The 19810-nt window shown below is 42.2% G+C and overlaps 1 protein-coding gene across 1 annotated transcript in view; it reads left to right on the plus strand.

The window, feature by feature from the left end:
* USP32 (ubiquitin specific peptidase 32) overlaps positions 1 to 14187 on the plus strand; it is a 131244-nt gene extending 117057 nt beyond the window's left edge. The window contains exons 29-35 of the mRNA XM_014522638.2: positions 1896 to 1982; positions 3424 to 3544; positions 7508 to 7699; positions 8294 to 8588; positions 9127 to 9560; positions 11033 to 11125; positions 11684 to 14187. Of these exons, the coding sequence (XP_014378124.2) occupies positions 1896 to 1982; positions 3424 to 3544; positions 7508 to 7699; positions 8294 to 8588; positions 9127 to 9560; positions 11033 to 11125; positions 11684 to 11857 (1396 nt within the window). The 3' untranslated portion in view covers positions 11858 to 14187. The remainder of the gene's footprint in view (positions 1 to 1895; positions 1983 to 3423; positions 3545 to 7507; positions 7700 to 8293; positions 8589 to 9126; positions 9561 to 11032; positions 11126 to 11683) is intronic.
* The last annotated feature ends 5623 nt before the right edge of the window (positions 14188 to 19810 follow it).

Consider the following 19810-nt stretch of genomic DNA (forward strand, 5'->3'; position numbering starts at 1 on the left):
CTACAGCCTGATACATGAGAAAATAAGAAAATACACTCGTTTGTCTGCTGAAGGGCTGGAGAGGACCTTGAAAGATCATCGATACCTTGATAATTTTATGATCAAGGATAATACTAAAGTGCAAGTTTAATTGTAATACAAGCACAGTGTGAAGCCACTTTTTGTGCCCTATCTTTTTTGTATGCTTTGTTTCTATGTTAGAGGAAGCTTTGATTAAAAAGATTTACACAAAATTAAGTGTGTTTATTAGAGAGAATGGACTATAAGATGAGAGAACTTTATCTCTGAACTAGATTTGAATAGTACCCCACGGTGCATCTACACGAGATGTTTCTTGCAGTCGCCTAATTAGCTCCGCAGTAAATGTCTTGGCTGGTGTGTACACGTGTGGCCTTATTAGGCTCCAGGAAACTAATAAACTCCACAGCAGGGTAGTACTTGTAAACACAAATACTACCTGCTGCGGAGTTTTTTACTCTGCAGCAACATGCATGTAGACGCTGATGTGGTTACCTGGAGCGCAAGGGTGCTTGAGTGCGGGGGCTGCCTGCTGGATAGCCCCATACTAGAGCACCCTTGTGCCCCAGCCAGCACCTCCACAGCGCATTGAACTCGGTCGGAGCAGTCCCAGGCAGGCAGGCTGACCCCCCAGGCCCTTTGTCAGTTGGGGCTGCTCAACCCTGCTCGTCATGCTGCAGTCCCAGGCGCACGTTCAAATGGCACACAGGAGTTTATTGCTTTGAATTAATTTCACGTGTAGATGTGCCCACAGGGTGTAATACGTTTGGTTATCAGCATAGCTTTCCTAACTGAGTTGGCTTCCAGGAAGTTGTCAGTACTTCATATGACTTAAGCTAAGTGTTGGTAAAGAGTCTAAGTCTTCTAAATGGTTTTCCTCTCACTGTCTGCACTCTTCACAGTTGTGCCCATTTGTGAATTTGTGTTCACAAAAGCACAGTTGACAAATTGTGCGCAGATCTTTTGTGGGCACAAATTAAACCTGGCTTCTATCACTTTAGCTTACAAACTCAATTGATACAAGCCTGCTTTAAATGGAATTAAATTTGTCCAACAAAGATTTTTTTTTTTTTTTTAATAAATAATAAATGTAGTGAATAGGTTAAGAACATTCTTTTGGTTGAATGTTTGCAGCTTTCATATGCAGACTGGTCCTCTCGGATATCATGCTGTGTCCCTATTTAAGTCTGCTACTGGTGCTAATCAAATCTCCTTTATCTTTTAATAAAGAGAATTAAGTGTTTCATTTTTTTTCCTGTGTAAAGCATTTCATGAGATGAGTAAGCATTTTTCAGCCAGTCTGTTGTTTTGAATCCCTGGTAATCTGGACCATTGTGTAACTACCTAGCTTGTGCTGAGAGCATTCTGCTGTTACAGACGTATGTGAGATTTCTCACCTCAAAGTATTTATGAATTGCCACCTCCTGTAGTTTTATTACCGTCCTTGTCACAGAAATGGTCCAATAGCTTCATTTTACCTTATGATAGAATGATTGTGTTCTGATAGTATGATTGATTTGTATTGTAATTATGCCTGCTGCTCCTCGGATGCTCTAAAAATGTTGCAGCTTAATGCGTCAACATCTGCTCAGTGGGAGCGTCGCAAGTGCTACTGTGTGTGTGTATTCAGAATGTAGATGACACAAGGAGGTAATATCTTGTTTTGTTAAGCAACTCTTCATGGGCTGGAATGGGCTCTCTTAAGCAGTAATCTCATGCACCATCAAGCTTACTTGCCGTATTTAATGCATCTCGCTTTCCCCTCAAAGCGGGGAAAAAAAGCAGGGAGAGTGAGGTAGTGTCCAAAGGTGCATGCAGAGAAACGCAGTGGACTAGATCAATGTTCATGTTTTTTGCTGTTTTCTGTTCTGTTTCAGCGATGACAGCATGGGGTATCAGTATCCATTTACACTAAGGGTCGTGCAGAAGGATGGAAATTCTTGTGCTTGGTGTCCATGGTACAGGTAACTTGCCTTTCCAGGAGTTGAGCTGGGGGTAACTTCAGTAGTAATTGAATTTATGATAATGGATTTTTGACTTTCTTGTCTGACATTACCTCTAATCTGGAATTTGTTTGACCAAATCACCCATGGGGCAGGCTTTCAGAATGGGTTTTTTGGTGACTTAGAGCTGACATGCATGCATCAAATTAGGAGATGTGGGTTTAGGTTTCCAATATTTCTTACCCATCCCGAGGACTGGTAAGAGTTATCTCAGTGACAGAGTTTAACCCCTCTCCTCTCATCTTTAAAAGAAGCCCTTTCCAAGCTCAGTGCTTGTTTTCCCGTGACTAAGATGTCCTGTTGCTACCAGGCTGCTTCCTCTCTGTGCTAATTTCTTTTCATTCCAGTTCTATCTACCCACTGTAAATAGTCTCTCACCAGCTGCTTGTTCTTGACTCTGTGTATGGGTAGGAACTGACACCGACAGTAGGCAGACTACCTTGAGAGGGCATACAGGAGCTGGGACCTGTTCACATTACCAGTATGACTTTGCACCTGAAGCTGGGCTAGGTCTCCGCTTGTAATCTTTGGGCACAAAAGCATTTAAAAAAAACAGTGGTACACATACATCTCTTATTGCAGAAGACAGTGAGGCTAAGTTAGTGCATGGCTCTGTCTAATGCAGATGAGTCTTTCAAGTCTTTTGAACTGGAGGATAATCAGTGACTTTGCACTAGACCGTCTTGAGATTGGCTTGAGAGTCTGCCTATTGATGTAAACCTCTCATGAGGCCTGCAGACTTAACTCATCTGCACTAAAAAGAAGAGAGTAAAGGAAAATGAGAACCCCCCTTCCTTTTATAACACATAATATTGTCATCTAACCTAAGGAACATTCTCAAAGCACAGCAAGTTTCACACTAATATTATAATGCAGCACAGAATAAATAAATGCAGAAGTCCTTATAAAACTTTATCTTGTGAGGTGAAGGGGAAGCAGAGAGAATGGAAGAGGGAGCCACCCGAGACATGCTTGTCACATTGTGCTGTTGGAAGGGGTTCGGTCCATGTCTTTGCTGCAAAAAAGGGTCCCTGTTGCAGTGGGACACGTAATAATCATGAGTTATTACACTGTAAAATCCTAGTGGAGCCAAGGCACTGAAGTTTCACCATGTTAAGCAAGGTCAGTCACAGTTGGGATACAGCGTTGAGCTCAGCGAAGTACAACAGGAACTAGATTATCTTGTTAATGTCAAGATGTTACAGCTGGGTAGTGAGCACGCATCCAGTTGTCCCACTGAAAAATAGCACCCTTTCTGCTGATAGAGAGAGCCTCAAAAACTTTGACTGGCAGTCTATAAAAGCAAGAATAGAATTAGAGAATAAAGTATTGTTCTGATTAACAGGAATGTATGTTATTAGACAATTCATTTGTCACTACTGACTCAGATCTTTTCATTTAGATTTTGTCGAGGCTGTAAAATTGAGTGCACAGAAGATAGAGCTTGTGTTGGAAATGCTTACATAGCTGTAGACTGGGATCCTACAGCTCTCCATCTCCGCTACCAGACATCACAGGAACGGGTAAAATTACAGAATAAACCAAGCAATACATCACAAGTCTGCAATTTTTACTTGGCTCTTACAAGCTCTGAAATGCAATCCATTTTAATGCTGCTTTTCTGTTCCCCTGCCCACTATTTAGTCCATCTCGGCAGGGGAAAAAAATTAGAAAATCCTTCTCCTCCGTTATTTAGGCACTTAATGCTGCTGCTGTTCATTCTCTACTGAAATTTAAAAAAAAAATCAATAATAAGAAAAGCTAAAACAAAGGTTATGTTTAAAGAGCACTTTTGGTGACAGTGATATATTCAGGACATAGCATTTATTGGGTGAGGAAATGAATGTGCAGGCTTTGATAATCACAGAGGCACGAATTGCCAGCATAGCATTATACAGTGATTTTTTTTTTTGACCCAGACCTCACAAATGTAGTGCAGACATTTTCTAAAAGATAAAGGCCCCAATCTTCCATTTGTGAGGTAAAGCTTTATGTGCGTGAGTACATTGGTTGGTTTAATTAGGATTAGTTATCTGAGTGAAGAGAAAAGTAGGGCTGGAAAGGACCCCAAGAAGTCATCTAGTCCATCTCCCTGCCCAAGGCAGGAGCATTCCCATCACACACATGAAGTGATTTTGGTATTATGATTAAGTTGCACCCTTTAAAGCAAAAATAATTAGATGGATGTGCAAATTACTATTTGTCTGCACCTAGCTATAAAAATTATTTACAGCACTTGGGTGACAATTTATAGTTTTAATCTTAGATCTATTAAAATGTTTTGTCTGTAAGATTTTAAAAGCAGCCTTTCTATGAGCAGGCTGTGCACATTCCCAATCATGGAATATTTTGGCCTGCAGTTAGGATTGTGCTTTGTTTCATAATAGTGCCCACGGGGCGCTGTGCACATACCTTACCCTTCCCTTTGCTGTTCCTGACCTCCGAGGTCTGAGTTATAGATACAACAGAATGGGGTAAGTGTTGGTCTCTCTTTATAGAGCTGCTTCTAATGGGGAGCATCGCTTCAGATTGGGCACTTCCACTTCTGGATAAAAGTAGAGATCAAAATATGGCTTCTGTTAGCAAAGTAAAGCACTGCCCCAAGTCTCCCTGATTTCTCAGGGTCAGTATCTAAGACACGTAAGCCAAATAGTTATAGCCACAGTGCAAATCAGGTACCCAAAGGAGGATTATGGCCTCGGTGCAGTGAGGATAGTGATTCCAGGTGGCAGAAGGCACTGAGGAATTAGAATGCCATCTGCTGTAATGGTGGTAGACAAGTTTTTGCCACTTGGATTGGCAATTAGAATTGAACCTGAAAGTTATAGACCTCTCCATCTTCTAGGCAGAGCAATAAGGGGAACAAAAGAGAAGCCTTGGGGCTGTTTCCTGCTCTCACTCCTTTAGCAGGAAAAGAGAGAAAATAACTGAGCAAATCCCTTTCCCCAGATCTTTTATAGCCACCCTGGAACATCTACAGCATCACCAGCGAGTTTTGTTTCCCTCCCTATTTTCAGTTTAAAGACTGCCAAGGCTGTGGGCAGTTTCTCCTTGGCTTATTGTCTCACATTTGAGATAAAAAAATCTATAACTTTGACACTGAATCGGATCACAACAATTAAATTTACTGCAACGGCTCTATTCCTGTCATCTGGAAAGTGAGGCTAGCACTACACAAATGTTCCACACAGTTCATATAGAGATAATGTCTCCTTACCTCGGACACAAGGGTGGAGCTCCATGCTGTACTGGAGAAAATGTCACACTTCTGTCCATTGGTTCAACTTCAGAATGGTGATTGATGTCACTAATCCCTGTCCTAGGTCTCAGTTGGTTTGCAGTTGTTTCATCTTCAGGGGACTTATTTGGACTTTATTTTCTGGATTGTGTCTGGCTTAATTTAGAGAATCTCTCAGTACAGTAGTTCTTTCAATTTTTCTTAATGCTGCTAAGTGGAAAGAAGTAGTAGTAGACCCCTGAGCCAGAAGTGTTGCAAGCATTCATGATGGACACACCCATGAGGACAAGAGACGGCTGGTTACCTTCCTAAAACAGTTTTAGGGTTTCATCTGAACCCGATGATGTGTTTACTGCTTTCTTTCACTATCCTGATTTGACCCAAGCAAAAGCCAGCCTGCATATTGAAGATGTCCTTGAAGCCCTATCTTTTTTTTTATCTGAATAGAACAAAATCACTGCATCTCTCTAAGCTTATTTGTTGCCAAGACGATGGCTTGCACCATCTAAGAGTTTGTCTAAATGGACTTCTGATCACATTAAGCATTGCTGTCTGTTAGCTGGATGAGAACTTCCTGGACGTACTGGAATGCTCTGTATTAGAGAGCAAGCAATTTCTATAGCTTCGTTTAGAAGCTCCAAAGTTCCTGAAGTTTGAATTCCAATGTAATTTTGAAAATATATTTTAAAAAATATATATATTTTACTAAATGCTGGTCTTTAGTAAAAGCAACTAGATTTGAAGCCCAATTTGGCAGAACAGCATGGCTATCTTTGTACAAATATTGTGCAGTAGACATACCCACTTCCTGTCCATTTAGGGCATGCGTGGGCAAGATGCGGCCCGGGGGCCAGATGCAGCCTGCCAGGCCGTTCTATCTGGCCTGCGGGGCCCGTAAAAAATTTAGAAAATTAACGTTCATCTGCCCTGGGCTGCCTTTCATGTGGCCCTCGATGGCTTGCCAAAACTCAGTAAGCAGCTCTCTGCCCAAAATAATTGCCCGCCTCTGATTCAGGGGCTCATATGTAAGCAGTCAGTTGTGTTTCTTTAAGTTACCTGTCCACAAAAATGTGGATTTTCATGTGAGCAGTTGCCTGTAAATATTTACCAGCACACTCAGAAGGCCACTGAGAAATTTGTCTAGTGCTGTCACACTTGATAAGAGGGAAATTCAATCCTGAACCTCAAAAAAAAAAATATATATATATAAATCAAATAGGACAAAAAGATGTAGAGTTAACCACCTTTGCCGCGAATAGTTTATTCCTGCTTCGACACATGAAAGTAGCCTGGCTACTGCCTTCAGCCACAATTATGGGGAGTAGTTGATGTATTGGAAGACATTAGTGTAATGGTCAGATCATGCCCCAGTGGACATAACTCCTAGTTTCTCATTACATGGTATGAGATTAAGCATGTGGAGGTTAATAGGAGACCGTATGCTGATTTAAAGGGGGGAACATGAGTTAACTCGGTATAGGAAGTAATCATCGAATACTTTGAACAGGATTGAAAACCTAGCTCAAAAGAAAAATTCTGGGTACCAATCAGAGCAGTAGTTAGAAGGTAACTAATAAACTTAGTTTTCAGTAGGAGTAAATTCTAAAGGGAACACTTTAAAAACTGCATCTAAATAAGGATTCTTACTGTTATATGTACAGTGTATTAATGTGAGAGGGAAAATTAATGACCGATTAAGAGAAAAGATGCAAAAGCCTGTAGTATAATTTTTTTAAAGTATCTCCTAAATTTATCCTGGTTCTTACTAACATCCCTGATACCAAGACTCCATGACCTTTTGACCTGAATATCCAGAATTTGACTCTGGTCAAAAAGATGCAGGCTCTGAAAAATCCTTGTTTAAAGAAATATAGGTAAAGCAAAGTATCTGGAAAAGAAAGCAGAGCTCCAAGCTGTTTATAGAAGTCTTTTGAATTTTTTTAGCTTCTTCTGTCTGATTTCCTTAATGTCCCCAAGTAGAAAAACTTGCTGTCAATATTTCTATCTATATTGGTACCTAAAACACAAAAGGATTTACCATTCTGAGTTTCCTAAAAAGTCACGTGTCCGTGGTGTCATTAATCATGCAGAATTGCACCTGAAGTTCTTTGCAATCAAGTTAGATCTGTTACTTCCTAGTAAATTTGCACGGTTCTTAAAAGCCCCAGGGATGACTTTTGAAATGCACAGCATATTTCTGAGATATTAGAAAAGTTGTCAAGATGCAGTATTGATCTCGCCTCTTCAGATTGTAGAAGAGCATGAAAGTGTTGAACAAAGCCGGCGAGCTCAAGCAGAGCCCATCAATCTGGATAGCTGTCTGAGAGCTTTTACCAGTGAGGAGGAACTGGGTGAAGATGAGATGTATTACTGCTCCAAGTGCAAGACTCATTGTCTAGCCACCAAAAAGCTGGATCTTTGGAGGCTTCCCCCTATCCTGGTATAACTTGCTATAATTTTCTTTTTCTTTTCGGTTACAGAAACGAAGTTGTTCATCGCAGTGTTTTGAATGACTGGTTTCCTAGAACAAAGAAGGTTTAGCTCTCCCTCTGTTCTCTTCTGTTCTCTCTCCATGGCTCCTGACCCATTCTAACCTGGCTTGTCACACGTGTTATCAGTTTTCTGTACGCAAAACAATATTTACCATACGTCTGCTTAAATGAGCTGATGTGCTGCAGCAGATGATTAATATTTACGTTACATTGCATTGGCTCGCATGCCTGCACTGCAGCATAAGCTCCTCGTTTAAGTAGTTTTAGTGACAGCCTAGCCTTTATCTTTTCTGCAATTGCACAACATCTGCCTTTGCTGCCTTTGAGTTGAGCAAATTTTCAAAAAAACCCCAAGTTGATGAGCAATTGGATGCAATTCTCTCCATCACTTTCCCATTGAAGCAGTGGATAGAAACTGCCCACAACACATGATATATGCTTGGAAGTTGATTCAGGCCATCATAAAGCACATGCACATCAAAATAAATAAATAACCAGTTAAATTACTGATTGGTCATTCTCTGTAATGTGTTTCATACTAGATAATTCACCTGAAAAGATTTCAGTTTGTAAATGGTCGCTGGATAAAATCTCAGAAAATTGTTAAATTTCCTCGAGAGAATTTTGACCCGAGTGCCTTTCTGGTGCAAAAGGATCCAAGTCTTTGTCAGCGAAAGCAGTTAACGCCCCAGGTCGATGATCTCTGTGAGCCACGGATTCTGCAAGGGGAGTCTAGAAAAGCAGATCTTCAAAACACTTGCCCAGCAGGCGAAGGGGATGTGCTGAACAGAAGTCCTTCCTCGCTCAACACTACTAGCATCCTGAATAATATCAAAGGTAGGCAATAAGTAAAGGAGACCAGAGACTTCCTGAGGTGGAAGTCAGCAGTTATACTTTAGTGCAAAGTATGATCGTTTCTCCTTCAAAATCACTTTACCTTGAACTAGTGGAGTACGTGCCAGCTGAAAAGTGCATGCCCTTAGCAAAATCTTATTTTTATTAGTATTTTATTGACTTAAGCTCTAAGTTGATTTGGAAATGTTGATCTCCAGCACTGCTTTCCCTAGCAAACCTAGTATGTATTAATAAGAAGCTGAGTTACTTGGTTATTTTATATATACATATAGGCATTTCTAACTTTGTGACTCAAGGTTTGTACAGTTGTTGTTTGTGCCATTGTGGATGTTTCTTCTACAGCAAACCTGACATCTAATCCAGGCAAAATTAACAGTTTCAAATTGTAGTCCTTTTCATACATTGTGGTGGCTGAAATGTGGCTGGAATGTGTGTTTAATATCTCTAATTACTGGAAAAATTCTTCCATCCAGAAATTAAGGCTTTCATCTTACAGGACTTTATCTTCTTTATGTTCCAGCATCTCCATCACCAGGAAGGCGAAGTGGAACCAGCTGTCCTTCAAGTAAAACCAGTAGCCCAAATAGTAGCCCAAGGACTTTAGGAAGAGGTAAAGGGCGGCTTCGGCTACCACAGCTAGGCAAAAACAAACTGTCAAGTAGCAAAGAAAACTTGGATGCAAGTAAAGACAATGGTACTGACCCTGAGCAGAAGTTCACTTCTGACCAAGGAGATGCCTTTAGCAGAGGGCATATTTTGGGTGGTAGCCAGAATGAGCTCTTCGCTGCTCAGGACAATGAGGTGACTGTAGCCAATGGATACTTTTGTGAGCAGAACGCGTATAGCAATGGCAGTATCAATGGTCAGATGGATAACCACAGCGAGGAGGATATTACAGATGACCAAAGAGAAGAAGTCGGTGTCAACCCTATTTACAATCTATATGCAATTTCGGTAAGTTGATGTTTTATGCATGTAAAGCGCATCTAAATGGCAGTGCAAGGTCCTTTTAAGGGTGACGTGGGGTGCCGCGCAGTATTAGCACTGTTAAGTGTGCAAACATCAGCCCATGATTCATGAGAGAAACCCAAGGTTTCTAACAAGTATCCATAGCATCAAAAATATTCTGACTTGTGATCTTCTCGTTCTTTTTAATAGCAGAATTACTCTGTTTCTCCATAGTCAAGAAATGAGTGACTGCTAAGACCTGACATTTTTGTTCTAGCAAGGGGTACCATGAGTCTTAAAACATTGAGAACAACTGTTCTAAGTCTTCAGGACATCCTTGAAGGCAGATGATATGTCTGAGAGAAACAGAGTGCAAGAGTAATGTTGTAGCCATGATGGTCCAGAGATTATGCAAGGAGCAAGGATTTATAGATTAATAGATTTATAGATGTTCGGGTCAGAAGGGACCTCGACAAATTATCGAGTCCGACCCCCTGCCTAGGCAGGAAACAGCACTGGGGTCAGATGACCCCAGCCAGATTTCTTAGCGTTACCTTTTTATTGGACCAACTGTGCCATTGGAAAAGAGTTGGATAAGCTTTTGAGTGCAAGACATTCTTCTTCAGGTGACCCAAGGTATCCTCAGAAAGGATGTCAATGTTGGTATGGGGGAATAGATGAAATCCTAGCCCTATTTAAGTTGTTGGAAAATTTACCTTTAACGTCAGTGGTTCCAGAACTTTGCAGGCTTTAAAGATGGAGATAAGAAGCGGTAGGCAAAAGGAAGGTAGTGGGGAAGGGCTCAGAGGCAGCTGATCAGTCAAAGGAATAGGCAGAGAAAATAATCTTTGTAATATTGTTTTAGACATCTGGAAGAGGAGACATGGGCACCAGTGGTTGCAGCAATCAAGGGATTAGATGATCACCTTGTAAACAGGTTTCTCCTAGCCATGCTGACAAAAAAAATTACCAAACCAACTTACTAAATCTTGTACAAGACCAGATTGGTAATATTTGTTAATAGCATGGACATGGGGAAGAGGGAACTGCATGTCTTCAGGGTTAGGAGGGATAGGCAAATAGTAATGTGTGTAGGAGAAAAGGGGAAGAGGGCACAAGAGAGAAATTTAAGCCTAGGTTGTCCACGTTGAACTGGAATCGCCAGCATCCACGAAACGTGGAGGTTCTGTGGTCTTTACTACCTTTTCATCTCTCTGAGTAATCGTGTCCCAATTTTTGAACTGCAACTCTTATACCCCTGTAGGCTGCACTGACACTGGCAGGAAAGGGTTTGATCTGAGAGCCTGAACAATCGACCCATTCAGCAGCTGAACATTTTAGGATTTGTTGATTCCTTTCTCTCTTCTGTCTTACATGGTGTTATGATGAGGTCCGTTGCCACGCATTTACCGAACACAGATCTCATTGTGTTCTCCTACAAATGCTGGTTCATGTTGTCTCTCTTTTTCCTTTTTTAGTGCCATTCAGGAATTATGGGAGGGGGTCATTATGTTACTTATGCCAAAAACCCAAACAACAAGTGGTACTGCTATAACGACAGTAGCTGCAAGGTATGTATTTAATTCTTGTAAAGAAATTATGAGGTCAGGAGGGTGTTTAAATAAACTCTTGAGAAGAAATGTAAATGTTGTAAGACCTGTTCTCTGGAAATACAAACACCTAACATGAACTTTAAAATGATGAGTTGAAACCTCTTGAGAACTTCTTAAAATTAAAATTGGCACGTTGGGTGCGAACACAGGTAAGAAAAGTGACTTGATTATTTAAAGCCAAAATGGAAAAGTTGCCCAAAAAGATAAGTCTAGGAGTATTCTGCACTTGCGTTAGACACTTTCCATTGCAGCTACTGGATAATTCAGGATTATTTTTTTTTTAAACTTTCCCTTAGTAATCGCATTTCTTATTTATAGGAATCCTCTCATTTTTCAAGTAAATAGTTGAGCCTGTGGAATTAGAGAAGGGAGATGTGAGAAAATTTAACCGGTCTGGCTTTAGCCCTCTGCTTTTAAAGTGGTTTGTTTTTGCGGGGAACGCGCGTGTTTAAATTCAGCACTGGCAGCACTGTTGTACAACTGTACGTGTCAGTACGTATGTATTCTTCTTCGCAGGAATTACATCCCGATGAAATCGACACCGACTCTGCCTACATCCTTTTCTACGAGCAGCAGGGGGTAGACTATGCACAATTTCTGCCAAAGATAGATGGCAAAAAGATGGCAGACACAAGCAGCATGGATGAAGATTTTGAATCGGATTATAAAAAGTACTGTGTTTTACAGTGAGCAAGCGATCTTCCATGGACAGTTTGAGAGCATGAGGGATACCACCTTGTAACTTATATTTTGCAAAAATGTTATCGAAGTGGATGAGCTTAATGTAGTTATCCAGTGATCTGAAAGCACAAAAAAGAAAACCCTAATTAAATAGCAGTTAACATAAAGGTAGTATTGTTTTTGTTCTAATATCTCACTACATGCTCTAAGCAATTCTGATGTTAAACATCAGACTAAGACTGCCATTGGCCTTTAAATAAAATGGTTTGACAAAAGCCAACTAGGACCAAATAAGAGCTAAATTCAGTAGTCCAAATAAGAGCTAAATAGAGTTGTGTAGAGTTTACCAGTTATTCTGACAAAACCCTAAGGCTCTCCTTAGATTTAAGATGATGGGAAAAGAAATTGTAGTGTTGTCTTTGGACAACATGATATTGCTACCTCCTTTTTCCTGAAGTTTTATTCCATTTTATTGGCAAGACGGGGAAAGCAAGAACGTACACAAAACTCAGAGAATGGACATCAAGGCTAGGTGATTTTTTTTCCAGTTTTGCCACTACTTTTTCAGTTGCTTTCTTTCCCTCAGTTGGGAGCGCAACCACATCATTTTTAATTTGGAAGCAGATTGATTTCTACACTGGATCAGTGTATTAGAATTTATTTTTTCTGTACTTGTTGGCTGTGCAAATCCGCATGTTTCAGGATCAGCTTCCCATGTGAGGCCTCGTATCTTTTAGACACTTGAAATGCCTCATAAAAACGCTTCAGGCTGGGGGCGGTACATTTGCGATTATATGCACTGTCTCTTAAAATGTGCAAAGTGTTCCCAGCATTTTGAAGGGAAGATGCTTGAGCTTGCGTGTTATTTCATGATTAGTGTTGCTTTTGAAATTTGCACTTTTAAAAATTCATACAGTTAAAACTCAAAAGTAGAATTTACTTTGTAAGGGCTCTGAAACGAATGAACATGACAATTGTCCAGTGCGCGCGTGTGTGTGTGTGTGTGTGTGTGCGCGCATGAGTGCGTTTGTGTTTGTTTTTTTAAGGTAAGAAATTTATGGCGGTCAGGGAGCTGTGGCAAGATTGAATAATTTTTATTATTCTTTTTATTGTTTTAACCGGGGGGGGGCTTTTGTTTTGTTTTTTCCAACAAATAATTTTAATTTTCCACCTTTCTCACTGAAACAGGTTAAGCATTTAGTTACCGTTTCAAAAAAACAACAAAAACACATCCCCAGCATTCATCACAATTTGCTACCACTTCTTTCACATTTTGTTACTCGCTGGCTCTGTTCTGCTTTTCTTGCCCATTGAGCCAATTGCACGAGCAAGGAGCGCAGGCCTGAGTCCTGCTCAAGACTGGAAGAAAGCATTATCTATCAGTCACGGTTGCTTTGACTAATTTTTCAGTATTAAATTGTTTGCATATCTGAATCAAACTAAATGTTTTGCTTTTTTTTTTTTTGTCCCCAGCCTTTTCTTCCAGCCTCAGCAAGTTACTATTTTGATCATTTGTTTCCTTTAGATTTGGCATAATTACTGATTACTTTGACATTTACACTGTCTAAAATTAGTTAATACCCAGCTTCCTTTTAAAATGTCTTACACCAATGCCAAACCTCCTGGCAAGTGTCTGCTTTTCAGAAGGGGGCTGTTTTTATGCATTTGAAGAAATATAACTGGATCTGCTGTCCTTACTGAGGCAAAACCCCTCCTGTCTCGTTTTGGAAGTTGTGCCACTGTAAGACTTGCAGATTAGTTCCAAAATAAATATTGTCTTAGGTTTTAAGTGTTGCTCCCTATTCTATGCACTCTTTCAACCTTTAGAGTAGTGTAACCGTTGATATTGAAGAAAAGGAAATGTTATGAATTGTGAAATTTCTCTATGGATTTTTTGAAATGCATTTGTCTAATCCTCCCTCAGCAAACTCCATGAGAAGTGAAAGGTTTTTCAAATGAGTTACTTAAATTGTTTTATTTAAGCAGGTAGCACAATCTACTAATGTTGTTTGATCTTCTGTGTTTGTTATATTGGTTGTAATTATTTTTTTTTAAATAAATTAATTCATGAATTAGTAGTAAATTTATTAAGTTAACTATTAACTACATTCACTTTGTAAATTATTGTATAAAACTTATTGACAATGCACTGACTTTAGAAAGATGTTAATGTACATAAATACCTTGTAAATAAAATAGTGTTGATGTATTGGAATATGAGCTGTATAAAAAAAAAAAAAAAAAAAAAAAGTATCAGTAATTGTATATGGAGTGAACCTGTTTATCTGTAACTATATTATTCAAACAAATTAAATACCGTGGATGCAACTGAAGTGTAATTTTTGGGTCAAAGTTAAACTTTCATTTACATTTATTTTTTATTTTGAACGTTTGCCCTCGCCCTCCAAATTGTTTATGTATTTTAAACCCAAAGGACCGAATTATTTGAACAGGCATAGTGTGAGTTCTCTGCAGCATATTCAACACAGATGTTCAACCTGTTAAAGAGCATCTTGCAACTTTTATTTTTAAATACAGCTTTTTAATAGTACTAACTACTCCCTTTTATTTTTCAGAATTTGCCAGGTAAATCCTATTTTTAAAAAAGCAGATATGCGTTATCCCTTTAGAAATAACACCTTGGATTATTAAAATTAAAATGCCCTAGTGTACTAATGTACCATTCTGTATCTGTTTCACTGGTTTTGGATTTGCAGCTTGGGCACTAAAAATAGATTAATAATTAGTCTGAAGTCATTTCAATTTCAGATTCTCTTGCACTAGCACATTGTGGCAATCTTTGCCTTGCACACACACAATTGAAACATTATTATTGGGGAAACTTGCATAGAAAATGTGAGACAGCAAATTGAACTGTAGGAAATCAAACGATTTTTCTGTCGGCTTAAGGTTATGAACACTATATTAAGAACTACGTTTGACCCGTCTTGCCTCTTGTTGTTGGGAAGCAGAACAGTGCAATGAAGCTCGCATCCATGCGGTGGCATCGTTGCCTGCTGTTTTTCCAGGACGGTATATTCCAGAAACCTGCGTTCAAACATCATTAGGATTTTCACAATGGTCTTTTATTATCAAGAATTTTACGTAAAAACAACAACAAAAAAAGTAAATAGTCCTTTTGTTTCACTCAGCCAGAACAAGTTTACCTTCTACTTAAATATTCAGCTTCTGTTCCTTTTGTTTGAAGCGTGTTGCTACATTAACACACAACAATGAACTGAAATCACACTTTTTCCTATTAATGGCATAGTTGGTAATGAATAGAACATGGTCATTTGCTCCCATGTTTATGAATTGGTCTGATTGTATCCTTATTCTGACTGATAAAAGTATGCACTTTGCTGTGCCAAGGAGCTTCATCAAAGACTGAATGAGTGCGTGTCTGCCACCAAGCAGGAGAAAAGGTTGTAAAAGTTCTCCTGGGTAGAAATGAAAGTTCATATTTCCTCGGAGAGCTAAATCCCTCTCTCCAGTATGAAACACCATAACCAGAAGGAAATATGACTGCATCCTGCTTACCACCGAACAGCTTCGAGGCAAACAGACTATTGCAACTTTTCTCTGAGCCTAATGTGCATATAAAATGAACTGTTCCAAACAGGAGATTTTACCACCTTCAATTCTCCTATGAAAATATGAACTTCCATTTCTACCCAAGAGAACTTTTCCAATCTTTTCTCCGATGCCCGAAAGCTGTGCCCGAAAGCTTGCAATTAAATTTTTTCCCAAAACTCTAGTTGGTCTAATATAACAGATATCACCTCTGCCGCGAGTTCTGATCCTTTTATACTATTGCTTTTAATCTGAAGATCTCAAGATAGGTTAAGTGCAGTCTTGGCTGTCTTGAGACACTAGGCTCATCAGGAATGCTTCAGCATCGATTTTAATTTTTGCTTGAATTATAGTATTTAGAGGTTTTTATCAGGTTTGGATGCGAGCGACTAAGAGAACCACTGAAGCTCCATGTCGTTGTTCCAGAAAAGAAGCAAGTGTAGTGATGCTCGCAGCCAGATTGAGGTCCGTAAGGCCGTTGGTTTGACGGGAGGGGAGCCACATGCTGCATGGCGCTGTTTGCTTTGGATGGTCTCAAAAGCAGAGTAGCTGTGTTTCGCTGGAAATGAATCTATTGTTCAGAGTTTATTGCACCTCGAAGAGGGCTGAACGGGTTTGCAGCCAAGGATCAGGGTGCGTCAGCATGGCTGCAGTTTCTAAAGGTGGTGCCGGAGAGGCTTGTGTATTAATGAGCACTTCAGGACCCTTATGCTCGTTCCACCACTGAAAGAAAACGTGCATGGAAGCACAGATACCTTTCTACCATTAAAAAAAAAAAAAAAAAAAAAAAGGCTCCCTATCAGCGTCTGCTCTTAAGCCTGACTCATCCAGAGTAGACTGAAAATAATCATAACAAAAAAAAATCTATATTTAAAGGCCAAAACATTTTAATTATGGCAACAATCCAGAAGCAGGAAATAAATTATTTCCAAAACTGCTAAGTGTTTTTATGGCCACTCCAATTCATTTGGGAAGTTGCATTGTGCTACCAGTTTCTTGTGCCATTGACATTTCTACAGACAATATTCCCGCCCGTTCAGAAGTAAAAGCATACTTGGTCATAGCTTCATTGTTGTTCTACCCCAAAACCCAACCTCCGAACTGCTCAGAAAGCGTCGATACTCCTAAATGTTCATTCTGATAAGGAGCCTCAGCCTAGAGGTTTTATTTCTTAGTGCTGACTGTCTCTTACTTCTGATTTCCGTGCTTGAAAAGAGTAACGGGACAAAGCAGGGTAAGGAATGAAGCAGAGTTACAGGAGTTAAATGAGTGCTTCAGATGAAAAATGCACGCAACTATCGCTTAGTAATAAGAGGAGTGGAAGCTCCCATGTGGTCGTGGCTCCAGACACCGCAGCATTTATTCTCCTTGGAGAGATGTCTGTGTACATGTTGCACCCCCTTAGGTTACAATTTCCTGAGGGATCCCAACCATCTCCAGAGATCTCTGTTCCCGTTGCCCTTGGCTCACTCCAGGTAAGCCCCTTGCCACAGACCAATGGATCCCATGGATGAAAATGGCCTTATCCCATTCTTACTCCCTCAGGGAGAAGGGGGAGAGCTCAGACGGCCGATTCCCGTGCCTTTACACGGGGATGCATCTGCACGATGCGCGAGATGCAGACCTCGAAGGACTCTGGTCAGTCTGAGGTAAGCGAATCCCTTCTGTTACTGTTGACTATAGATTGCCATTCACTCTGCATTTCACAAGCGCCGGGCATGATGGGCCCCTGGCTGCTAAAAATCCTGCAGAACGAAGCGTTAACTGGTCTCCAGCTAGGTGTGAGAAGCAGCGGTGCATGGCTGTGCTGCTTTACAAGCTTAACTGGGATTTCAGGTAGCGTCCCAGGCACTTAAAAAGACCTTAACTGTCAGGAAACCACGCCACGGAGAGCACGCTGAGGAGAGAGGTCCTGCTGTGCAAAATTCGGCCTCAATCCAAGTCGGCCCGTGGCTGAACGTGTCAAATCCATCCCCGTGCGGCAACCCTGAAATTCCCGCCGTGCCTCCGGAGGAAGCTGGGCGAGCGTGCGAGTCGCACGCAGGGGAGCCGAGCCTGTATCGCCCAAGCGCGACGCCTTTCCGTGGCAGCGCGACGCCTTTCCGTGGCAGCCGGACGTTTCCAAGGAGACCCCGGTGCCCCCAAATCTTCCCTCCTGCCACGGGTCTTGTCCATGGTCTGCGCCTCAGACCGCTGCATCGTTTCAGTCAGGGTTTGGCCCGCACCAGCCTCGCCCCGCTTTGGAGGCGCCTCAGGTCCTCGGGGCTCTTCCTGCCGCTCCCTCCACCCCTCGGGGTCTCTTCCTTGCCGGGGAAAGACTGGGGCGCCCCAGCATGAGGTGATCCCGGTAGGGGCAGGGGAGGAAGCTGTGAGGTACAGCTGTGCGCTCAACCCAGGCGAGAGGAGACCTCCTGCAGCCAGGCCCTTGTCCAGATCGGTTCGGGAGCTAATTCACCTCCCTCATAGAGCATTTTTGGGACCTGTGAGGGGAAAGTGCAAGGTAGGATTTTTATGACTCGTGGAGAGAGCCCTGCCCACGTTTGCCGCTGCGGGATTGCGGTCAAATCGCTTCCCCTCTGTCTCGCTGGCCGTAAAGCGAGGATAACGATCTGCTCGCTGAAGGCCAGGCTACGTGACGGGGGTTATGAGCCTCAGTCCCCTGAGGTGTGCAAAGCGCTGTGAAAGCATCACGCGGGAAGCACGCCCAAGGTTACGGTATTTTTGTCTTCATTCATTTCGACCCAGCGTTCTCGCGCAGCTCTCGCAAATGTGCGTTTGTTGCTAAACCCGGAGGGAACCGCGCACCTTTCTTTCTTTCTTCCTTTTTTGTAATGATTTGTTTCCACAGGGCGTATCGTCTTCTGACCGCGGTGTGTAGCGTGGCGCACACATCCCCTCCCTAGCTGTGTTTTAAAGAAGAATTTCCCTTTGTTTTACTATCTGTATCATGCTGCCTTTTCTTTCCAAAACGTAGCACTTTTTGGCTTGGACTGTATACCTGCTTTCAGGGTGTAAAGCTAGAAAATGTAGTAGAGAGTCGCTGCAGTGTGCAGCAGGAACTGCAGAAAGCCTCACGGCCGCCTTGGCTAGGGACAGAAATTACACACACACACTGGTAGGAGTGACTGGAAAGTGGTTCGAGTCCATAAGACAACAGAAGTTGATGGTGCACGTAACCAGGCCTGTGCAAAGTGGCTAGTATTCGCTTCGGATTCGGCCAATTCGGGGGACAGCGATTCACTTCGGTGATTCAAATCGCTGTCCCGAATCGATTTGGCCAAATCGGACTCGGCTGCTGCCAAATCTCCGAATCGCACAGGCCCATCCCCTGCCCGGCAGTGGCTGCCCGCCTGCCCCAGCTCCCGGCACTTAGGAAGAAAAAAGCCCCGACTCATGGGGTGCTGCTGGATGGGGGGTGATCCCTGCTGCCCCCCACTGTGGAGGGGGAACCCCCAGCTACCACAGCCACGGCTGCCCCACCCACCCCAGCTCCGGCCCTTTAAGGGGAAAAAAACCAAAGACCCCTGAACTCTCCCGTTTCTGCCCGGCGGGGGGCAACCCCCACTGCGCTCTGCTGCCACGTGGGGGGCTCTGCACGAGCCCCCCGAAGCCCCGAGGCTGCTGCAGGAGCTGGTGAGTCCCAGGGCTTTTCTTGGTTTGTGTTTTTCTTAAAGGGCTGGAGGTGGGGTGGGCAGGACAGCCGTGGGGGAGGTGGTGGGGGGTCAGGGCAGTAGTATCAGACTTCACTGATCTAGGTTAAATTGGTTTATTGAACTTCTGTCCCAGATCCCCTCAGGATTCAAGTTAACTCTCAGTCCCCCAGCATCCCAGGATGCTTTGCATCCCACGAACCCCCTTGCAGGGTGGGCAGGCTGTTCACTTGCTTATTGGTTCAATCTATGCAGCTTAGACGAACCTGCGAGGATTGAATCAGTTCAGCCTCGGGCTTTGCAACTGTCTGTACTTAGCCCCTGTGAGAGTGGAAATCTTCTCCAGACGCAGTTGTGTGCATGGAAAATAGAAGCACAGTTCACACTGGGACCACTGGAGGAGAGGAGGAGGAGGAGGCCAGCACCTGCTCAGCAGGGACCACAATCACTTTGTTATCACTTGGGTGTGCCCTCTGGACCCCGTGAAGTCCCCATCTGGAAAGAAGGAAAAAATAAGGCCATTTCAACCATCCAAATGCTATATTGAAAACTGCCTTCTGTGGACTTGAACTTCCATTTGCCAGCATCCAATAATATCTGTAAGGAAGTGACCGATGCAACAACGCCGGCAACAAGTTCCTTTCCAAAACATCTTGCAGATAACGCTCAGCGGGGAATGCGAGTACACGCTGTGTGCGTATCATCTAGCTCTTCCTAGTCTCTCTCTGCTTCCTGAACC

This window comes from Alligator sinensis, unplaced genomic scaffold, assembly GCF_000455745.1.
Source record: "Alligator sinensis unplaced genomic scaffold, ASM45574v1 scaffold118_1, whole genome shotgun sequence".
Taxonomy (NCBI): Eukaryota; Metazoa; Chordata; order Crocodylia; family Alligatoridae; genus Alligator; species Alligator sinensis.